Source organism: Hylobates moloch, unplaced genomic scaffold (genome assembly GCF_009828535.3).
Source record: "Hylobates moloch isolate HMO894 unplaced genomic scaffold, HMol_V3 SCAFFOLD_19, whole genome shotgun sequence".
Classification (NCBI taxonomy): domain Eukaryota; kingdom Metazoa; phylum Chordata; class Mammalia; order Primates; family Hylobatidae; genus Hylobates; species Hylobates moloch.
Window position 1 is genome coordinate 16,200,293 of NW_026652294.1, and position 20,416 is coordinate 16,220,708.

A 20,416-nucleotide genomic window follows, 5' to 3' on the forward strand; every position below is an offset into this window, starting at 1 on the left:
CAAGCCCCTCCTCAGATGGGCCTGCATCCCGCCCGTGGAGTGCTTCACAGGGGAAACCCATCTGCATCTTAAGGTTTGTGGCAAACACTTTAAAACAAAAGCTCTGATATCCTCAACAACCACAACAGGCAGGTGGGATTGTTGCCCCAGACGACTGCTGAAGACACCAGCTGAGGGATGTCAAGTAATTCCAGGGACCCCCAGCTGGGAGTCCCCATCTGTGTCACTTGCCACACACTGCCTCAACCTCCCCGCCCCATTTTCAGCAGGGTTTGGACTTAGCTACGGAGCCCACGAGGGTCAGCCCTGCTTATCATCATAGGCCCAGCAGGCTGATCTCGAGCAGCAATAGGACGGCTCCCTGCAAAGCCATCTTATCTCAGCAACTTTCTCCCTGAGCAGCAGGATTCAGAGCTGCTCTCCCCAGTTGCACCCCCGACTCATCTTCCAGCTGGCTTTTCTCTCCCATCCTACTCCCTTCCGTCTCCCTGCCCTCTGCCATCCTGAACCATGCCTTGCTTCTAACCTGCCTGGTCAAGTTTTGTGAAACCTATCCTGCTGTCTCTGGGGCGGGCACCCATATGTGCTCACCATGTGTAAGGTGACATTTCCTAATGCCTTTGTGTGATAATGATGATGAGTGTGGTTCCTAGTCTCTTCTTCGTTGTCCTTCCTCACCAGCAGTCTGCACTCTTCCGTCAGGCATCTTAGTCTCATTTATAAGTGCATAAGATAATCACAGTGATTTTTCAAAGCCCAGGATCGTAGGTGATTGCTTTTTCACTGGTTCTTACTAACTCTTCATGTATCCACTTAGAATTCCAAGGACAATCCCAGCACTCTGGGAGGCCCAGGCAAGCGGATCACCTGAGGTCATGAGTTTGAGACCAGCCTGACCAACATGGAGAAACCCCATCTCTACTAAAAATACAAAATTAGCCAGGCATGGTAGCGCATGTCTATAACCCCAGCTACTCGAGAGGCTGAAGCAGGAGAATCACTTAAAGCCGGGAGGCAGAGGTTGCAGTGAGCCAAGATTGCGCCATTGCACTCCAGCCTGGGTAACAAGAGGGAAACTCCATCTCAAAAAATAAATTAATTAAATTAAATGAAGGTAAAGCATGCGCTGGGTACGGTTGCTCACACTTGTAATCCCAGCACTTTGGGAGGCCAAAGTGGGCCGATCACCTGAGCTCAGGAATTCGAGACCAGCCTGGCCAACATAGCAAAACGTTGTTTTTACTAAATATTAAAAAATTAGCTGGGCATGGTGGTGCATGCCTGTAATCCCAGCTACTTGGGAGGCCTGAGGCAGGAGAATCACTTGAACCTGGAAGGTAGAGGTTGCAGTGAACAGAGACTGAGCCACTGTACTCCAGCCTAGGTGACAAAGCAAGGCCCGCAGTGAAGCCCCCACACCCCATCTCAAAAAATAAAAAAGAATAAAGTATGCTACAACAAAAGTGAAAAAAGAAAACTCCAAGAACCCAGGCTTTCTGGATCCAAAGCTCTTTCATGGGGACATCCTCTTCCCCTCTTGGCTAGGTCCAGACTTTTTCTTTTTTCTTTTCTTTTTTTGCAATGGAGTTTTGCTCTTGTCACCAGGCTGGAGTGCAATGGCACGATCTCGGCTCACTGCAACATCTGCCTCCTGGGTCCAAATGATTCTCCTGCTTCAACCTCCCGAGTAGTTGGGATTACAAGCGCCTGCCACCACGCCCACCTAATTTTTGTATTTTTATTAGAGACGGGTTCACTACGTTGGCCAGGCTGGTCTTGAACTCCTGACCTCAGGTGATCTGCCTGTCTCGGCCTCCTAAAGTGTTGGGATTACAGGCGTGAGCCACCGCGCCCGGCCCAGTCCAGACTTTGTAACCACCTGGCCCTACTCTCTGCAGACAGTTCCCTCCAGTCCTTCCCAGAGTTACAAGAAGAGGACTCCAGTAGCCTTATTCTGTCAGGGATGAATTGTTTACCCCATAATGTAGGATATAATAAATTCCTCTTCAAAAGTTTTAGCCTGTAAATTGTTTAGTACAGTGAGTTCTGAGATCCTCTCCAAAGAACCAATGTATCAGTATGTCTAGCTCCCGTTCTTTGTTCTTCATTTTAAAGTTTAATTTCCTCGTTCTTTATGTCTCCTTGCCCCTAGTTTCAGTAAACAACCCCCTCCTAGCCTCTGTCACCTGCTCTGACCTGAGTCACCTTTAGTCACCTGGTCCGTAACCGTCTTTCCCGTCAAAACTGCTCAGCCTGCCACTCCAGCTCATACCCCTGCTCTCTTTAAAATAGCCAATCGGAATTAGCTTAGATTGTGCGGTCCAACCCTAGCCAATAGGGAAACAACACAGCAGTAGGGGGTACCTGCATCAGGGATAAGAACCCATTCCCCTCCCTGGTTCAGGTGTGCTCTCACCATTGCTCCATCCGTGAGACACACCCTTCGATAGAAGTAAAATTGGCTTGCTGAGAAAATTTATGTTCAAGTGCTATTTCTTTTGTGGCACCAAAAATTTATTTCTAACAGTAATACTTGGGATAGTTTGCATGAGGCTGAAACTTCTAAAATAAGGGTTTCTCCCTAACCCAGGATGCTGGATTGCATACAGATTACAGGTAAACCAGAATTTGGATCTTGCCATCCTACCCTGCCTTTTTAAAAACATTTTTTAAAAATAAATCTCTGATAGGATCGAACTCGTAATATCAAATCCTGTTACACACATCTTGCCACCCAGTTCCTGAAGGGTGGCTGAGCCATTTGTTCCAATAAGGATATGAGGTGCTGCAGCAAATAATTTACTGATGCCTAAATATGTGACACCTGCTGCTTTCTCCTTAATTTTTTTTTTTAGGTGGAGTCTCACTCTGCAGCCCAGGCTGGAGTGCAGTGGCACCATCTCAGCTCAATGCAGCCTCTGCCTCCTGGGTTCAGGCAATTCTCCTGCCTCAGCCTCCCAAGTAGCTAGGACCACAGGCGTGTACCACCACGCTTGGCTACTTTTTGTATTTTTAGTAGAGATGGGGTTTCACCATGTTAGCCAGGCTGGTCTCGAACTCCTGACCTCAAGTGAACTGCCCGCCTTGGCCTCCCAAAGTGCTAGGGTTACAGGTGTGAGCCACCACGCCTGGCCCCATGTTTGTTTTTTCAAAAAGCTGATCACCACCCACTAAATTAATTTTGCAAACCGACTGATGTCCATATCCTGTAGTTTGAAAAACACTGCAATAAATATTGGTAAGAGGTAGGAGAAGTTTTACCCTTAGCCCAGGCTGCCAGTCCTGGCTTCCTTCCCTTTGCCTCACAGCTGTGCCCTGAGCTTGCTTGTGACTAAGCCAGACCCAGGCCAGCTCAGCTGTAGCTGGACAGAGGAGCCACCATGTAGCTGAGAGCCCCTTTGTAGCGCGCTGAGAGCTCAGCCTTCTCTATGTGTCTCACAGGCTTTCCTTACAGGAGTCATCAGGCAGCAATGACGTGGATTCTGTCTCTACTGCAACCCTCAGCCCAACTATGAGAAGGGCATTCTTCCCATTGCTCAGATGAGAAGCCTGAGGCCGATCAGGGTGAAGTGACTATGGGATAAGGACAAACAGGACTGGTCCTCCTTTAAAACTCAGAATGTGAATTAGGCAGGAAAACTGGCTCTCTAGAAAATACTGTGGAAGTGCTGAATAGGATTGACGGGTAGCTGTGGAATAAGAAAGTGCTAGAGACACAGAAAAGCAGATACAAAAATGGGCAGGGCAGCCAGGCGTGGTGGCTCACACCTGTTATCCCAGCACTTTGGGAAGCCAAGGCGAGTGATAACTTAAGGTCAGGAGTTCGAGACCAGCCTGGCCAACATGGTGAAACCCAGTCTGTACCAAAAATATAAAAAATTAGCCGGGTGTGGTGGTGCTCGCCTGTAATCCCAACTACTTGGGGGGCTGAGGCAGGAGAATCGCTTGAACCCGGGAGGTGGAGGTTGTGGTAAGCCAAGATCATGCCACTGCACTCCAGCCTGGCTACAGAGCAAGACTCTGTCCAAAAAAAAAAAAAAAAAAAGGCTGGGTGTGGTGGCTCACGCCTGTAATTCCAGCACTTTGGGAGGCCGAGGTGGGCAGATCACAAGGTCAATAGATCGAGACCACCCTAGCCAACATGGTGAAACTCCGTCTCTACTAAAAATATAAAAATTAGCTAGGCGTGGTGAGGCACGCCTATAGCCCCAGCTACTCGGGAGGTGGAGGGAGAAGAATCGCTTGAACCCAGGAGGCAGAGGTTGCAGTGAGTCAAGATCGTGCCACTGCACTCCAGCCTGGGCAACAAGAGCAAGACTCTGTCTCAAAAAAAAAAAAAAGATCAACAATTTGGAAACTGCCTGTTCTTTTAAAAACACTCTTTCAGCTGCTGCTAATCCGAGTGTATGTGCAGGACAACCTGAATCTCTGCTCCAAGTTGCTGTCTTCGAACTTGACCCAAAAAAACTCCCTTCTTAAATTAAGCTCGCCTCAGTTTTCATTTGTTTTCCTTTAGGTGGACACAGACAAGGGCCACTTAAAGGATGGCCCCTAAACTCCCGGGTGAGTTCTTTTACATATAAAGGGCACCGTGCCTTTGAGGAGCTTAGCTTTACTTATTAAATGAAGAAACAGAACCTGTCACATCTGTAGGAAGTGGACGACGCCAGTTATAAACAGCAGGCCAGGCAAGGTGGCTCACGCCTGTAATCCCAGCACTTTGGGAGGCTGAAGCGGGCGGATCACTTGAGCTCAGGAGTTCCAGACCAGCCTGGCCAACATGGCGAAACCCCGTCTCTACTAAAAATTAAAAAATTAGCTGGGCGTGGTGGCGCGGGCCTCTAGTCCCGGTTCTGAGGCAGGAGAATCGCTTGAACCCGGGAGGCGGAGGTTGCAGTGAGCCAAGATCGCGCCACTGCACCCCAGCCTAGCAACAGAGCGAGACTCTGGCTCAAAAAAAAAAAAAAAAAAAAAAAAAATTGGAGCGGGACGCTCTTCCGCCTGCCTGTCCCCGGAAGTGACGTTCATGTCCGCCCCCTGAGGAAGTGACAACAGGAGTGCCCTTGACAGGCAGGGAGGGCTAGGCTGTGCATCCCTCCGTTCGCATTGCAGGGAGGTAGGAGCCCTGTGGGGATGGCTCGAGGTGGTGTCGCGGCTAAGGCATGCCGCGAGCGCGTTCCTGCGCAGGCTGGGGGCCGGGCGGGCGGGGGGCCCTAGCTCGCCGGAGAGCCGGGGTCCCTGGTGGCGTCCGATTTTTCCCAGTTCCCTCCACACATGTCCCTTCTTTATTGGTTCCCTCCAGTACATGTCTCTTCGTTTTTGGTTCCTCTCACACTCTTAGTTCCGCCTTGAATTGTTGCGTTTCATCTTTTCAGACGACCCTGGGTTCCAGTGTTGGCTGTCATTTAATAGCGGGGTTACTTTGGGCACGTCACTTACTTGAGCCTCGGATTCCTTCCCTTATTTGCAATGTGGGCAGTACAATAGCAACTTCCTCAAAGTTGCTGTAGGAAGACCAATAATGTGTGTAAGGTGCTTGGTCCTTACATACATTATTAAATCTGTTGGTTTCTTCCTCCCATTCTTCTGTTATAATCTAAATCCCGATTTCTTTTTGGTTGTGAAGCCAGTTTTCCTGTCCTTCTGGTTTGCCTAGCTATTGCTTCCCTTTGATTCTCATTGCTTCCTCACTTCCACGCTACACATCTTACATACTATTTCGTTGCATTTTGCTTCCAACTCTGCCTCTTCCTGAGCCCTGAGTACTCCCCAGATCTCTTTCTTTTTCTAGTGTATCGACTTCCTTTTGTGTGCCCCAATTCTTGTACCTCTTTCCCTCACAGATGGCTCAGCGATTTCTCCTGAGGAGGTTCCTGGCCTCTGTCATCTCCAGGAAGCCCTCTCAGGGTCAGTGGCCACCCCTCACTTCCAGAGCCCTGCAGACCCCACAATGCAGTCCTGGTGACCTGACTGTAACACCCAACCCAGCCCGGACAATATACACCACAAGGATCTCCTTGACAACCTTTAATATCCAGGATGGACCTGACTTTCAAGACCGAGTGGTCAACAGTGAGACGCCAGTGGTTGTGGATTTCCACGCACAGTGAGTATTGGGGGGTCCACAGAAGACTAGTGTCCTACTTGTTCAAGTGTTTATTGAATGCCTGCTATGTCCCAGGGCCATGTTCTATGCTGCTCATATGTAGACTCAATATACAGACTGGTCAGGCCCAGTCCCTGCCCTCAAGGGGAATGCAGTCTGGTGGAAGACAGACAAGTGAACAGTCTGCAAAGCTGACTGCAATTAGTGCTGGGAAACACATGTTCTGCTTCTCAATCCCCAGAAAGCTCAGCGTCATCTTCAGCATGGACCAGAGTTGGAAAAATATGACTGTCACCTTGCTTTTGGTGTATACCAGTTCCTGGCCCTGCAGATAAGCTGATGTTAACATCTTGCCATGAAAACTGCAAGAAGGGCTGGCAAAAAGTTATCAGTGTCGGCCGGGTGCGGTGGCTCATGCCTGTAATCCCAGCACTTTGGGAGGCTGAGGTGGGCAGATCACCTGAGGTCAGGAGTTCGAGACCAGCCTGGCCAGCATGGTGATACCCTGTCTCTATTAAAAATACAAAGTTAGCTGGGCGTGGTGGTGCATGCCTGTAATCCCAGCTACTTGGGAGGCTGAGGCAGGAGAATCACTTGAATCTAAGAGGCAGTGGTTGTAGTGAGCTGAGATCGCACCATTGCACTCCAGCCTGGGCAAAAGAGTGAAATTCCATCTCAAAAAAAAAAAAAAAAGTTACCAGTGCCACTACCGTAGTGCCCAAGCATACAGGGCATAGGAAGGAGTTTCCTTTCAGTGCTGTCTGAGTTTGCTTTAGAGATATTTAAGTCCCTCTGGCCTTCTGATTTTTAGCCTGGCTTTTTTCATTTCTAGACCTTTGGGGCCTGGCTAGACACCCAACTACACAAAAGCTGGACAAAGCCCTCTGAATGAGGCATCCTGGGAGAAACCAGTGCAGAATAAGTTAAAAATTCAGGGGCCTTCAGGTAGGATGCAGTGGCTCACACCTGTAATCCCAGCACTTTCGGAGGCCAAGGCAGGTGGATTACCTGAGGTCAGGAGTTTGAGACCTGCCCAGCCCAACATAGTGAAACCCCATCTCTACCAAAAATACAAAAATTAGCCGGGCGTGGTGGCAGGCACCTGTAATCCCAGCTACCCAGGAGGCTGAGGCAGGAGAATTGCTTGAACCTGGGAGGTGGAGGTTGCAGTGAGCTGAGATCGCGCCATTGTACTCCAGCCTGGGTGACAGAGGGAAACTCCATCTCAAAAAAAAAAAAGAAAGAAAAAGAAATTGAAGGGCCTTCTGGTCAGGTCTCTGACAGATTGTTTTGCTGGCTTTCCAGTTGTTTCTCTGACTCACCCTGTGGCCTTGGGCAGGCCACTTGATATCCTTGTGCACCCTTTCTTCACTTGTAATAGGAGATAAGGTCTTGCACACTGGGTTTGTTGTTTTTTTTTTTTTAGATGGAGTTTTGCTCTCGTCCAGATTGGAGTGCAATGGTGCGATCTCAGCTCACTGCAACCTCCGCCTCCCGGGTTCAAGCGATTCTCCTGTCTCAACCTCCCAAATAGCTGGGATTACAGGCATGCGCCACCACACCCGGCTAATTTTTTATTTTTAGTAGAGACAGGGTTTCACCATGTTGGCCAGGCTGGTCTCACGAACTCCTGACCGCAGGTGATTCTCTCCTGCCTTGGCCTCCGAAAGTGCTAGGATTACAGGTGTGAAGCATTACGCTGGGCCTATTTTCAGCATTTAAAACCCTCAGGCCTGGCTGGGTGCAGTGTGCACCACCACACCTGCTGCTCGGGAGGGTGAGGCAGGAGAATTGCTTGAACCCAGGAGGCGGAAGTTGCAGTGAGCCGAGATCGTGCTATTGCACTCCAGCCTGGGCAACAGAGACTCCATCTCAAAAATAAATAAGTGCTGAGAATAAAATAGGAGTTGTCGGCCAGGGGTTTGTGAAAGGTGGAACTGTTTTGGCCTCCTGGTGTAGTGAGCATTCCAGAGAGGGCTTCCGAAATGAACGATAAATGGAATAATGCCTCATTTTGTTCAGTAAGGAAGTGGGGTGGTGTGAGTTCATTCAGTGCCAGGCACTTTCCTTGGCGCGACATACATAGAGATAACAGCACCAGGCCTGTCCTGGATGAGCTTCCCCAGCGAGACGGGAATACCTATGATCAGGGGAGTGACAGTGGTCAACTCAGGGGCTGTGGGATCAGAGTAGCCTGTGGGTGAAATAAAACACTTCCTTTTTTTTTTTTTTTTTTTTTTGAGACAGAGTCTCTGTCGCCCAGGCTGGAGTGCAGTGGCACGATCTCAGCTCACTTCAACCTCCGCCTCCCAGGTTAAAGTGATTCTCCTGCCTCAGCCTTCCTAGTAGCTGGGATTACAGGTGCACACCACCACTCCTGGCTAATTTTTGTATTTTTAGTAGAGACGAGGTTTTACCATGTTGGCCAGGCTGGTCTTGAACTCCTGACATCAGGTGATCCGCCTGCCTCGACCTCCCAAAGTGCTGGAATTATAGGCGTGGGTCATCGCACCCGGCCAAAGAAAACACTTTCAACACAGCTTTGGGTTGTGATCAATCCCAGCTGTGCTTCTCTAATCTTGCACAGGTTTCTTAACTCGTATGGGCTTCAGTTTCTTTGGAAGGTGTGTTCTCTCTGCAGAGTTGAGGGGTGTGTTTGGTAAAAGCAGAGAAAGTGAGCCAGGGACTGGTGCGCTGTAGACACTCCTGGCCATTGGTTCCCCTCCTTTTAGTTCTGAGTCCACATAGTGTTTGAAATATCCCCACAGCTTCCAATGCATGTTTACCCACGTTGCCTTAGTTGATCTCTCCTAATAGCTTTGAGAGCCATAATCTCTCTTTTTCAGATGAAGAAACTAGGGCCCAAGCCAGGCGTGGTGGCTCACGCCTGTAATCCCAGCACTTTGGGAGGCCGAGACGGGCAGATCACGAGGTCAGCAGATCGAGACCTTCCTGGCTAACACGGTGAAACCCTGTCTCTACTAAAAATACAAAAAATTAGCCGGGCGTGGTGGCGAGCACCTGTAGTCCCAGCTACTCAGGAGGCTGAGGCAGGAGAATGGCGTGAACCTGGGAGGCGGAGCTTGCAGTGAGCCGAGATCACGCCACTGCACTCCAGCCTGGAGGACAAGGCTGGTTGGTGAGGAGCCTCTGTTTGAACCTTTTAACTTCCAATCCCATATCCTTTTATATGACAGTATATTTATCTGAGATATACTGAAATGAGTCACTTTTAAGAGTCTTCTGATGAGGCCTGTGTTTTTAGAAGTCTGGGATCTGTGAAGATTTCCCATGTGCAGAATCTCCTGGCATTACCATTTGGTGTGTTAATTTTTAAACATGGTAAACAGAGATAATAAGGGCAAAAGATTCCTTGGAAAGATGCAGGTCTGGGAAGCCAGTAGGGGATGCTGAGCGCTCTTTTGACTGACTGGATGCTTCCTTTCTCGCCTTTTGAGGTGGTGTGGACCCTGCAAGATCCTGGGGCCGAGGTTAGAGAAGATGGTGGCCAAGCAGCACGGGAAGGTGGTGATGGCCAAGGTGGATATTGATGACCACACAGACCTCGCCATTGAGTATGAGGTATGGATTGACAGGGAGTTGCCACAGGGCAGCCAGTATAGGAGGTGTCGGGCCCAGGGGTATCTTGGGGAGCACAGGTAGCCAGTAAGCAAGGTGTCTTGGTTTTTCCAGAGCTTTTTTTTTTTTGAGACGAAGTCTCTCACTGTCACCTGGGCTAGAGTGCAATGGCATGATCTCAGCTCATTGCAACCTCTGCCTCCCGGGTTCATGCGATTCTCCTGCCTCAGCCTCCCAAGTAGCTGGGACTACAGGCGCACACCACCACGCCTGGCTAATTTTTTGTATTTTTAGTAGAGACAGGGTATCACCATGTTGGCCAGACTGGTCTCGAACTCCTGACCTCATGATCCCCCCACCTTGGCCTCCCAAAGTGCTGGGATTACAGGCATGAGCCACCACGCCCGGCCGGTTTTTCCAGAGCTTTTAGGAGCTCAGAGCACTTTGCAGAGGTGGCTTTTGATCCTCTGAGCCACCTGTCTCTCTTCACCACCTTTAGGAAGTAGATCGTGTGACCCCAAAACACCAGGCCATTCACTTAGTCTCAGACATTGGTACATTCCTTTATTCGTCCACCCACATGTTCAATGAGCAGTCATTTGGGAGCTCGATGTGCCAGCATTTGTGATTCTGACACAAGATGAGATCTTGTCTCCAAGCAAGATCTCTCCTAGTCTAGCAGGAGAGAACAGCAGGTAGAAAGAACATCTCAATATAGAAGTGCTAAAAGAGGAGGCGCATAAAGGAAGAAGGGACTGTTTGCTTGTGGGGGAGCTGGAGGGGACAGGGAATGCTTCACGTTAGAGAGAACCTCTGAGCCGAGCCATGAAGGATGCGCAGAGAAGGAGGAAGGGCTGAGGAAACAGCGTTCACAAAGACATGGGGTCGTCTCACTTGGTTGGTTGGTTTATCCGTTTATTCAGCAGATATTTGAGAGTCCCTTGAGTGCCAGGTACTGTTACTTGGTGTTGACGATAAGGCAATGAACAAAACTGACAAAATCTCTGCCTTCATTGAGTTTACATTCTAGTATTTTAAATCAAGGGTCAGCAAACTTTTTCTCTAAAGGACCAGTTGATATTTGAGGCCTTGCAGGGCAGTGGTCGCTGCTACAACCATTCAGCTGTGCTCGTAGCTGAAAGCAGCCATAGACACTATACAAACAAATGGGCGTGGCTGTGTTACAATAAAACTTTATTTACAAAAACAAGCAGTAGGCTGTATCGGGTCTGTGAACTATAGTTTGCTGACCCATGTTTTAGATAGTAAGTTCAATGGAGAAAAATACATCAGGAAGAGAGGATGGGAGTACTGCGTATGAGGCAGGGTTTCTGTTTTTTCGAGATGGAGTTTCGCTCTTGTTGCCCAAGCTGGAGTGCAATGGCACAACCTCGGCTCACTGCAACCTCTGCCTCCCGGGTTCAAGCAATTCTCCTGTCCCAGCCTCCGGAGTAGCTGGGATTACAGGCACGCGCCACCACGCCTGGCTCATTTTTTGTATTTTTAGTAGAAACAAGGTTTCACCATGTTAGCCAGGCTGGTCTTGATCTCCTGACCTCAGGTGATCCGCCTGCCTTGGCCTCCCAAAGTGCTGGGATTCCAGGCGTGAGCCACCGCACCCGGCGGGTTTCTTTTTTAAAGGGTGGGCTAGGGTAGATCTCCCTGAGAAGCTGACCTTTGAGCAAAAACAGGAAGGGAGTGACTGAAGCATGTGGGTCTTTGGAAGAACCATTCAGGCAAAGCAAAAGCTCTGAGGTCTGATGAGCCTGGGTTGCTTACAGACGGGCAGGGGCCAGCTGCCTGGAGGTGTCTGGGGTGGGGTCTACCTCTGGGCCTTGGAGACCACTGCACTGGAGAAAGGGGAGAGGCCCACTTTGTCTGGGTGACCAGAGTGAAGGGCTGAGTACGGAGCTGGGGAAAGCAAACTGTAGCTGGATTGAGAGGGTCTCTGGATAGCCATGCTGAAGGTAGCGCTGTTACAGAGCCGAGGGCGCTCCTGGCAGCCTCTGGGCCCAACCTGGCTCACAGACACTTTTAGTCTGGCACTCGAAGTATTTTAAAGTAACAGGAACCAGATGTTGATATTTGAAACTCAGATTTCATGTGAAAATCTGGATTTCTGATTTTCTTGAAATATCTTAACCTGGCCGGAGTGAGCCTTCACCCTTCCCTCCTTCCTCTTCCAGGTAACAAGTGAATGAAAGAGGCCTCTTTCTTCCTCAGAGTTTACAAGTCCAGGTTTCACTCCTACTAGACTAGCTCAAATAGAGGCACCCATCCCTGAACCAGTCCCCTGTGGCAGGAAATGGGTGGTTGGGAGTGGGGTGAGAACAGGCTGGCCGCCCCTTGAGCTACGCAGGGAGTGGGGAGTAATTACCCAAAGGAATATCAATCTGCGATGACCAGAAGCAGGAGAGATGGAGACCAGGCAGACAAACGCGATGGCCACTGGAACAGGCCTGCCTTGGGAGTTAGTAACTGAGGGCTGTTTACAGGGGCTGGGGGAGGGGTGAGTCACTTTTTCAAAAACTTTGGCCACTGATTGCTCAGGGAGGGAGGCATCTGTCTGCCCATTTGGACACCCCTGGCTTTCCCCTGTCTGGCTATGCCTCGGGTGAGAGCCCTGGCTGGGGCTCCTAGGGCCTCCCACAGGTCATGCATGGGCTTCAGATGTCTCAGGCCTCCTGGCTCTGCCAGACACCACAGCTTCAGCCTCAGACCATGTATTCATAACTCGTCCGCAGACAGCCCCTGAGGGCCAGCCATGTGCAGGGACTATGGTAACTACTGCAGATGCAAAGAAGCCCACAGGCCCTGCCCCAGTGTCTCTTGGGGTGGCGGGAATGCTGAGGACCGTCCCTGGGAGGCTGTTGTGGGAGTGGGCACTGAAGGCCTGCAGTGAAGCCTGGGAAGTGAGGGAGATGCCTCCTGTGGAATCCTCTCAATCTCCCCGCCACCTACCGCTCCCACCCCGTCCACTGCCTGGGGACTGCGCTGTCACACAGAAAGGCCTCAAGGCTGCTGGGCCCACATCCCTTGGTCTCAGCCGTGTTGTTTAGCCAAATCCTGGTCTGACATCATTGCAGGGTTTAGGAAGCTCCAGCCAGGGTTCTTCCTGACCCCCTCCCTCTCTCCCTCCCTCCCTTCTTTCCTTCCTTCCTCTTTTCTTTCTGAAGAGAGCCTGAGGAAGAAGTTTCCTCTGAGAGAACTACAGCGCCCCCCATGATGGCTTTCTTTAAGGACTAAAGTCCTTTTTCTTTTTTGAGATGGAGTCTCGCTCTGTCGCCCAGGCTGGAGTGCAATGGCACGATCTCGGTTCACTGCAACCTCCGCTTCTCAGGTTCAAGCAGTTCTCCTGCCTCAGCCTCCCGAGTAGCTGGTATTACAGGTGCCCACAACCACGCCCAGCTAATTTTTGTAATTTTAATAGAGACAAGGTTTTACTATGTTTGCCAGGCTGGTCTCGAACTCCTGACATCAGGTGATCAGCCTGCCTCGGCCTCCCAAAGTGCTAGGATTGTGGGCGTGAGCCACCACGCCTGGCCTAATTTTTGTATTTTTAGTAGAGATGGGGTTTCACCATGTTGACCAGGTTGTTCTGAAACTCCTGACCTCAAGTGATTCACCCACCTCGGCCTCCCGGAGTGCTGGCATTACAGGCATGAGCCCCCGCGCCCGGCCACCAAGACTGCATTTCTAACAAGCTCCCAGGTGATGCCAAGGCTTGGTGTCCTGAGCCAACATGGAGAGAAGCCAATGTTCTGAAGGCCCCGGACTGACTTTCTGGTTCTGAAGGCCCCGGACTGACTTTCTGTGGGGGAGGAACTGCTCTTTGGAAGGCTGTGTCTCAGCTGCTGCTCTCAGCACAGACTGCTTGCCAGTGAGAAAGTTCATGGATAAATGTATAATGGCATGTGTCCACCATTCCAGCACCATACAGAACCGTTCCACCGCCCTCGGTTCCCCTGTTTTCCAGCAGTTCACCTCTCCTTCCTGCCCCTCACCCCCTTAACCCCCCAGCAGTCACTGATCTCATTTTTTGTTGTTGTTCTTTTTGAGGATTTTATGTTTTTAGGGCAGTTTTAGGTTCATGGCAAAATTGAGAGGAAGGGGAAGGTGCAGAGACTTCCCATAAGTCCCCTGTCCTCCCTCATGCCCAGCCTCCCACACTATCAACAGCCCATACCAGGGTGGTCCATTTGTCACAACTTATGAACCTACATGGACATCATTATCCCCCAAAGCCAAAAGTTTACATTGGGGATCACTCTTGGTGTTGTGCCTTCTGTGGGTTTGGACAAATGTGTCATAGCCGGTGTCCACCATTCTAGCATCATCCAGAGTCATTTCACTGCCTCCATGTCCTCTCTGCTCTGCCTGTTCATCTCTCCTTCCTCCTCCCTCCAGCCCTGGCAACTCTTGATCTTTTCACTGTCTCCCTAATTTTGCCAGAATGTCATGTCGTTGATTTTTTCAATAATCGTTTTTCCAAGAACCCTCTCATATCTAAAAGCTTTTACAAAGCACTTGACATTTTGCATTTGAAGCATGAAATCCTTTAATGCATCCCCACATGTTCTTCCCCCTGCTGGGACTCAGTAGATATCTCTCTCTTTGCTGCTGGGCAGAAGCACGACAGAGTTTGACCCCCTGGACTGCAAAGTCAAACAGATCTTGTTTCAGATCCCAGCTTTTTTTTTTTTTTTTTTTTTTTTTTTTTAGAGGGAGTCTCGCTCTTTCACCTAGGCTGGAGTGAAGTGGCGCAATCTCGGCTCACTGCAACATCCGCCTCCCGCGTTCAAGCAATTCTCCTGCCTCAGCCTCCCAAAGTGCTAGGATTACAGGCGTGTGCCACCATGCCTGGCTAATTTTTGTATTTTTAGTAGAAACGAGATTTCACTTTGTTCACCAGGCTGGTCCCAAACTCCTAATCTCAGGTGATCCACCCGCCTCGGCCTCCCAAAGTGCTAGGATTACAGGCATGAACCATCACACCCGGCCTTGTTTGTTTTGAGACAGAGTCTCACTGTGTTACCCAGCCTGGAGTGCAATGGCGTGATCTCAGCTCGTTGCAACCTCCACCTCCTGGGTTCAAGCCATTCTCCTGCCTCAGCCTCCTGAGTAGCTGGGGCTACAGGTGCCCACCACCACGCCCGGCTAATTTTTGTATTTTCTTTTTTTTTTTTTTTTGAGACAGAGTCTCACTCTGTCGCCCAGGCTGGAGTGCAGTGGCATGATCTCCGCTCACTGCAATCTCCGCCTCCTGGGTTCGCGCCATTCTCCTGCCTCAGCCTCCCGAGTAGCTGGGACTACAGGCACCCGCCACCACGCCCAGCTAATTTTTTGTATTTTTATTAGAGATGGGGTTTCACTGTGTTAGCCAGGATGGTCTCGATCTCCTGACCTTGTGATCCTCCCGCCTCAGCCTCCTGAAGTGCTGGAATTACAGGCATGAGCCACTGCGCCCGGCCTAATTTTTGTATTTTAGTAGAGACGGGGTTTCACCATGTTGGCCGGCCTTGTCTTGAACACCTGACCTCAGATGATCCACCTTCCTCAGCCTCCCAAAGTGCTGGGATTACAGGCAGGAGCCGCCACGACTGGCCTACACCACGTCATTTTGGAACAGTTGCTCACCCTTTGAGCCTCAGTATTCTCATCGTTAAAATGATCCTACCCACAGCCAGGAGAGTGTGAGATAGTGTATACAGGTGTTTATATCATTCCTGACACGAAAAAGCACCCAGCATGTGACAGTGATCTTTTCCTTTTAACGGCAATGAGGCGAGGAGGGGGTTGCAACATCCCACAGCACCCAGCACTGTGCCTTTCCCTTGGTAGGCCCTTAGCTGAGTTATGGATGCCATCGGGGTGAGACAGGAGAAGACATGCCAGGACACGGAGCCCAGTGGCGGTGCAGGCAAGCTGTGGGTTAGCAGAAAGAGACTGCACACACGTACACACTCCCCTACTCTCTCACTCCTGCCGAGTTCAGAGGGTCTTTATCCAAGGATAGGAGGTTCCAAGTGGCTTCATGGAATAGGACAGGCAGCACGTCATAGCATATCTTTTTCTCAGCCCCTCAGTTGGCTTAGTCACTGCCTCTTTCACACTCAAAACACCCAGAAGAATGTGCCAAGGCCCTGTGCACTTCCATGTAAGGCAGTGTTTACAGGCACTTGCCCCTCCTGATGTGTGAGCCAAACACGGGAGCAGCAGAGCCTCAGCCGCCTCGTCAGGGTTGAGGGAAGTCCCATTCCAGCTCAGGTTTCCTGTGAGCCCCTAGTGTGGGGGGTGTGTGTGTGTGTGTGTGTGTGTGTGTGTTTAAGCTCAACTTCAAAAAAATCCCCTTGATCAATGATGACCAGACCTCCATTCACAGCACATCTGCTGTCTACCTGACACCAGCAGGGTCTGTGCATGTTCAAGCATGTGTGGAGGTTTACATGAGTGAGATCATTATGGCCTTCATCTGGAGTGCTTTTTTTTCTTTAATTTTTTTATGGAGACGAGGTCTTGCTATGTTGCCCAGGCTCGTCGTGAATTCCTGACCTCAAGCAGTCCTCCTGCCTTGGCCTCCCAAAGTGCTTGGGATTACAGGTGTGAGCCACTGTGCTTGTCCCTATCTGGAGTTCTTAAGGAACACTGAGTCCACTTTCTGAGCCTCTTCAGTGAACTTAGAGTCCTGCCATGAAAAAAGTTAGGCCACTTCTTATATAGTGGCATAAAGCATTTATTTTAATTAAAGGAATAGGACAGTGTGCACGTGGGAGCCGGTGGCTGAGCTCTGTGCTTCTGCCAAGAGGCTCTGGCTTTGAGGCGCTCCAGCTGCCTTTGCAGACCACTAGAGGGCACCAAAGAATGCCTGGGAAGGCCCTGGTGGCTTCAGGTGCTGGGGCCTCCTGGAGTAAATTCTTTCCGGCCCTGCTCTGCCTGGAGACAGGGTTTGCCACCCACATCAGCCCAGGGACAGCCTTTGAAGGGGCCTGAGGCACTAACAAGGACAAGGACTGTGTCCTCTGACCTGCTGTGTTTGTCCCCAAAGTGTCCATGAGGAGTGGGGTGCAGGGCCTGCCACGTAAAGTTAGTGGGTGATGGCGGAATGGTCTGGCCTGCATGCCTTTCCTAACTACCATGTGCACAGTTTTTGAACATTCTAAATCTTACCGGCTTCCAAGATGGGCCGTGGCAGGGCAGCACTGGGATATGTGAAGACCTGGTATGTTTGTGTGAATCTCTGCTCTTACTTTGTAGTTTAATTTATGTGTAAGAAAAGTCTGTGTTTATCTTGTTTTGTTTATTTTTATGTATTTATTTTTTGGGGGCAGTGGGACGGAGTCTTGCTCTGTCGCCCAGGCTGGAGTGCAGTGGCACAATCTCAGCTCAGTGCAACCTCCGCCTCCCGGGTTCAAGTGATTCTCCCGCCTCAGCCTCCCGAGTAGCTAGGACTATAGGCATGTGCCACCACGCCCGGCTAATTTTTGTATTTTTAGTAGAGACGGGGTTTCACCATGTTGGTCAGGCTGGTCTCGAACTCCTGACCTCAAGTGATCTGCCCGCTTCAGCTTCCCAAAGTGCTAGGATTACAGGCATGAGCCACAGTGACCGGCCTATCTTGTTCTGTTTAAATGGTTTTCTCAAATGCCCACGAATGCCAGGCAGGGATCCCAGGCAGCAGAGACCTCACGATGCCAGTCTGGTGGGCCACAGCCTCATCTGTGTTCCATGTAACCTATGCAGGTCCCTGAGGGAACTGAGTAAATGCTTCACAGACCAAGAATGTTGCCCTTGCCATCTGCCTGCAACCCACTAATAAGCGTCAAGTTGTGTATGGCCAAGCCTCTCCTCTCATGCTGTCCAGTAGAAGTCCCTGAGTTTCTGGACCCTGTCACTCATCACGGCAGCAAGCTAACATGCTCTCGTGGGGCCTGTGTTGGACTTTTCCTTGTGCCCTCTGTAGCCACTGTTTTATGAATGCCCACTGTATGCCAGTCACAATGCCAGGTTCCTAAGCTTATTTGCTGGGCACTGTGCTGAGCCTTTACTTGCATTATTTCATTCAGCTTTCATGCCCTCTAATGGAAGTGCCATTAGTATCTCCCTCCTGCATCTGAGAACACTGAGGCTTAGTTACTGAGGGGCATGCCCCAGCTCACCTGGCTGGTAGGAGCCGGATTGCATCAGCCAGAACCTGAGCTCTGCTTTATTTATTTATTTATGAGACGGAGTCTCGCTCTGTCACGCAGGCTGGAGTGCAGTGGTGCAATCTCCACTGACTCCAGCCTCCACCTCCCAGGTTGAAGCAATTCTGTCACCTCAGCCTCCCGAGTAGTGGGATTACAGGCGCCCGCCACCATGCCCGACTAATTTTTGTATTTTTAGTAGAGACGGGGTTTCACCATGTTGGCCAGGCTGGTCTCGAACTCCTGACCTCAAATGATCTGCCTGCCTTGGCCTCCCAAAATGCTGGGATTACAGGTGTGAGCCACCGCGCCCAGCCTGAGCTCTGCTTTATACTCAAATCTTTCTTTCTTTTTTTTTTTTTTTTTTTGAGGCAGGGTCTCACTCTGTCACCCAGGCTGGAGTGCAGTGGCACAATCACAGCTTACTGCAGCCTCAGTCTCCCAGGCTCAAGCGATCCTCCTGCCTCAGCCTCCCGAGTATGGGAGTACAGGCATGTACCACCATGCCTGGCTAATATTTTGGGGGGGTTTAGTAAACAAAAGGTCTCACTATATTGCCCAAGCTGGTCTGGAACTCTTGAACTCAAGCAATCCTCCAGCCTCAGTCTCCCAGAGGGCTGGGATTACAAGCGTGAGCCACCGCACCCGGCCCTATACTTGAATCTTTAATGTTCATCCCAAACCTTGAAGGTAGACATTACCCTCATTTTATGGAAAAGTACACTGAGGCTCAGAAAGGTGCTGTGACCTGGCCAAGGCCCTCTTACTAGTGAGTGCAAAGCCAGGACTCGAACTGTCCCCCAGCTTCTGTCTCCTCCCAGGCCAGGCTTCCCCTGAGCTCCTCCCTGCCCCCAGCCCTGGCCTGCAGCTGCAAGGGTTATTTTCATCTCTCCTGTCATTCCAGCAAAACCACTGGGCCAGTGAGTCAGTCTTGTGGTTAAGGGAAGAAGGGTACTGTTGGGAGCCTGCAGTGGAAGAAGTTTCTTCAGCGGGTGGCCCCCGGGCCCTGCAGTACCCCTGCACCGAGGGAAGAGCCACATTCCTCTAGGCCTGCCCATGGCTTTGGGAAGTCAGTGCCCTGGATAAGCCACCAGCCTTCCCCACAAAGGCTCAGGAGTGGTAGTTGAGAAGTATTCACTCCCAATTCACTTGGACCCCCTTGTCCTCTCTCTCCACGCAGGTGTCGGCAGTGCCCACTGTGCTGGCCATGAAGAATGGGGACGTGGTGGATAAGTTTGTGGGCATCAAGGATGAGGATCAGTTGGAGGCCTTCCTGAAGAAGCTGATTGGCTGACAAGCAGGGAGAAGTCCTAGTTCCCTTGCCCACATGGGACCCCAATAGAACTCAGCCCTTCCACACCAGCCCTTCCTGCCGCCTCCCTCCTGTCTGGCTCCTAGGGTCCATGCTTAGAGCCCAGACTCCAGCCCTGAGTGCTTCCGAGCTGGTGGACTGCCCAGGGGCCGTCAGAGCATGGTGCTGCTGCTGATCGGGGGACCGCTGTCTTCACTCCCACACGCCTTTCATCCCTCCCTCTAAGGCCTATGGCAGTTCTCCCAGGATGCGTGGTGAGAGCCCGGGCCAGCCCACAGCGTTCCTGGTCAGGCAGCCACACCTTGGTCCTCATCTCTGGTCCCTTCCAATCTGAAGCCTCGTGCCTGGCTCATCTGCCACCTACATTTCTCTTTCCTGCTGCTGTTTTGTAAAAAGAAAAAAAAGCCCAAACTAGTGGGAGTAATATCTAATTATCTCATTTTTTGTAGGTCTGTGATAAAGAACTTAGTCATCCCTTCCACCTCCTACTGTGAAGAGCAGACCCTGGGTCCCACACTGAAATGCCCTCTAGTCGCCCATCCCCATCCCCCAGGGAGCTGCCTCCCACTTTGCCTCCCAGGCAGAGGGGCAGAAAATGATTGATGGGCTGGGGAGCCCTGGAGAACCTCGACTCTGGAAGTCTCAAGGTGTCTCCTTCGCTCCTTAGCTGGCCCGTTGGTTTTCTGAGCAGGGGGCTGAACTGTGAACAAGTCAGACAAATAAAGCAAGGGTCTGCACCATCTGCAATGTCGCATCTGTGTGGGCTCAGAGCACTTGTGACCCTTTCCCAGGGGGGCTTGTCCACTGTTCCCGCATCCTCCCCTAACTCCACAACACTCTCCAGCCAGCCCTTCCTGTTCACTAACATGCTTGTCAGCAGTGGCTGCTATTCTAAGGATGCCACGTGCCAGTCCTCGTGCCCTCCTAAGGCAAGAGGCTGTTGTCCCCATTACCCCGATGAAGACACTGAGGCTCATGGGATGCAAAGCTGGGGTTTCTATCCAGACGTGGTTGCCTGTGAAACCTGGGCTCCCACAGCTGATCCCCTTGACCCTTCTGACGCCTCCCCAACTGACAGGCTCCTGGCTGCCCCAGCAGGTGTCTGGCCCTGTGGGGATCAGGCTGTCCTTCCCACGGGTACCTGCAGGAACTTCTGGGCCTTGGAACCAGATACCCCCTCTTGTCCCCCAGCTCCCCTTGGCCATAGAGGAGTGTGCCAGGGGAGCCAGGCTTGCC

At 51.0% G+C, this 20,416-nt stretch overlaps 1 protein-coding gene across 3 annotated transcripts; it reads left to right on the forward strand.

Annotated features, from left to right (window-relative positions):
* The first annotated feature begins 28 nt into the window (after positions 1-28).
* TXN2 (thioredoxin 2) lies at positions 29-19,922 on the forward strand. 3 transcript variants are annotated; one of them, XM_058431590.1, is made up of 4 exons: positions 29-73; positions 5,844-6,106; positions 9,565-9,688; positions 19,049-19,922. In XM_058431590.1, the coding sequence occupies exons 2-4, from the start codon at positions 5,844-5,846 to the stop codon at positions 19,160-19,162; spliced, it is 501 nt and encodes a 166-aa protein (XP_058287573.1). In that variant the 5' UTR covers positions 29-73; the 3' UTR covers positions 19,163-19,922. The 3 variants fall into 3 exon arrangements, with proteins under 3 accessions (XP_058287573.1, XP_031994949.1, XP_031994950.1); XM_032139058.2 differs by lacking the exon at positions 29-73 and adding an exon at positions 5,048-5,116; XM_032139059.2 differs by lacking the exon at positions 29-73 and adding an exon at positions 5,297-5,532.
* The last annotated feature ends 494 nt before the right edge of the window (positions 19,923-20,416 follow it).

What these genes read in the sequence shown, in the direction of transcription:
- TXN2 (XM_058431590.1), top strand. Translation starts at nt 5,844, where the DNA reads ATGGCTCAGCGATTTCTCCTGAGGAGGTTCCTGGCCTCTGTCATCTCC. An exon ending in GTTGTGGATTTCCACGCACA is followed by an intron (nt 6,107 to 9,564) that starts GTGAGTATTGGG and finishes TCGCCTTTTGAG; the next exon opens with GTGGTGTGGACCCTGCAAGA. An exon ending in ACCTCGCCATTGAGTATGAG is followed by an intron (nt 9,689 to 19,048) that starts GTATGGATTGAC and finishes CTCTCCACGCAG; the next exon opens with GTGTCGGCAGTGCCCACTGT.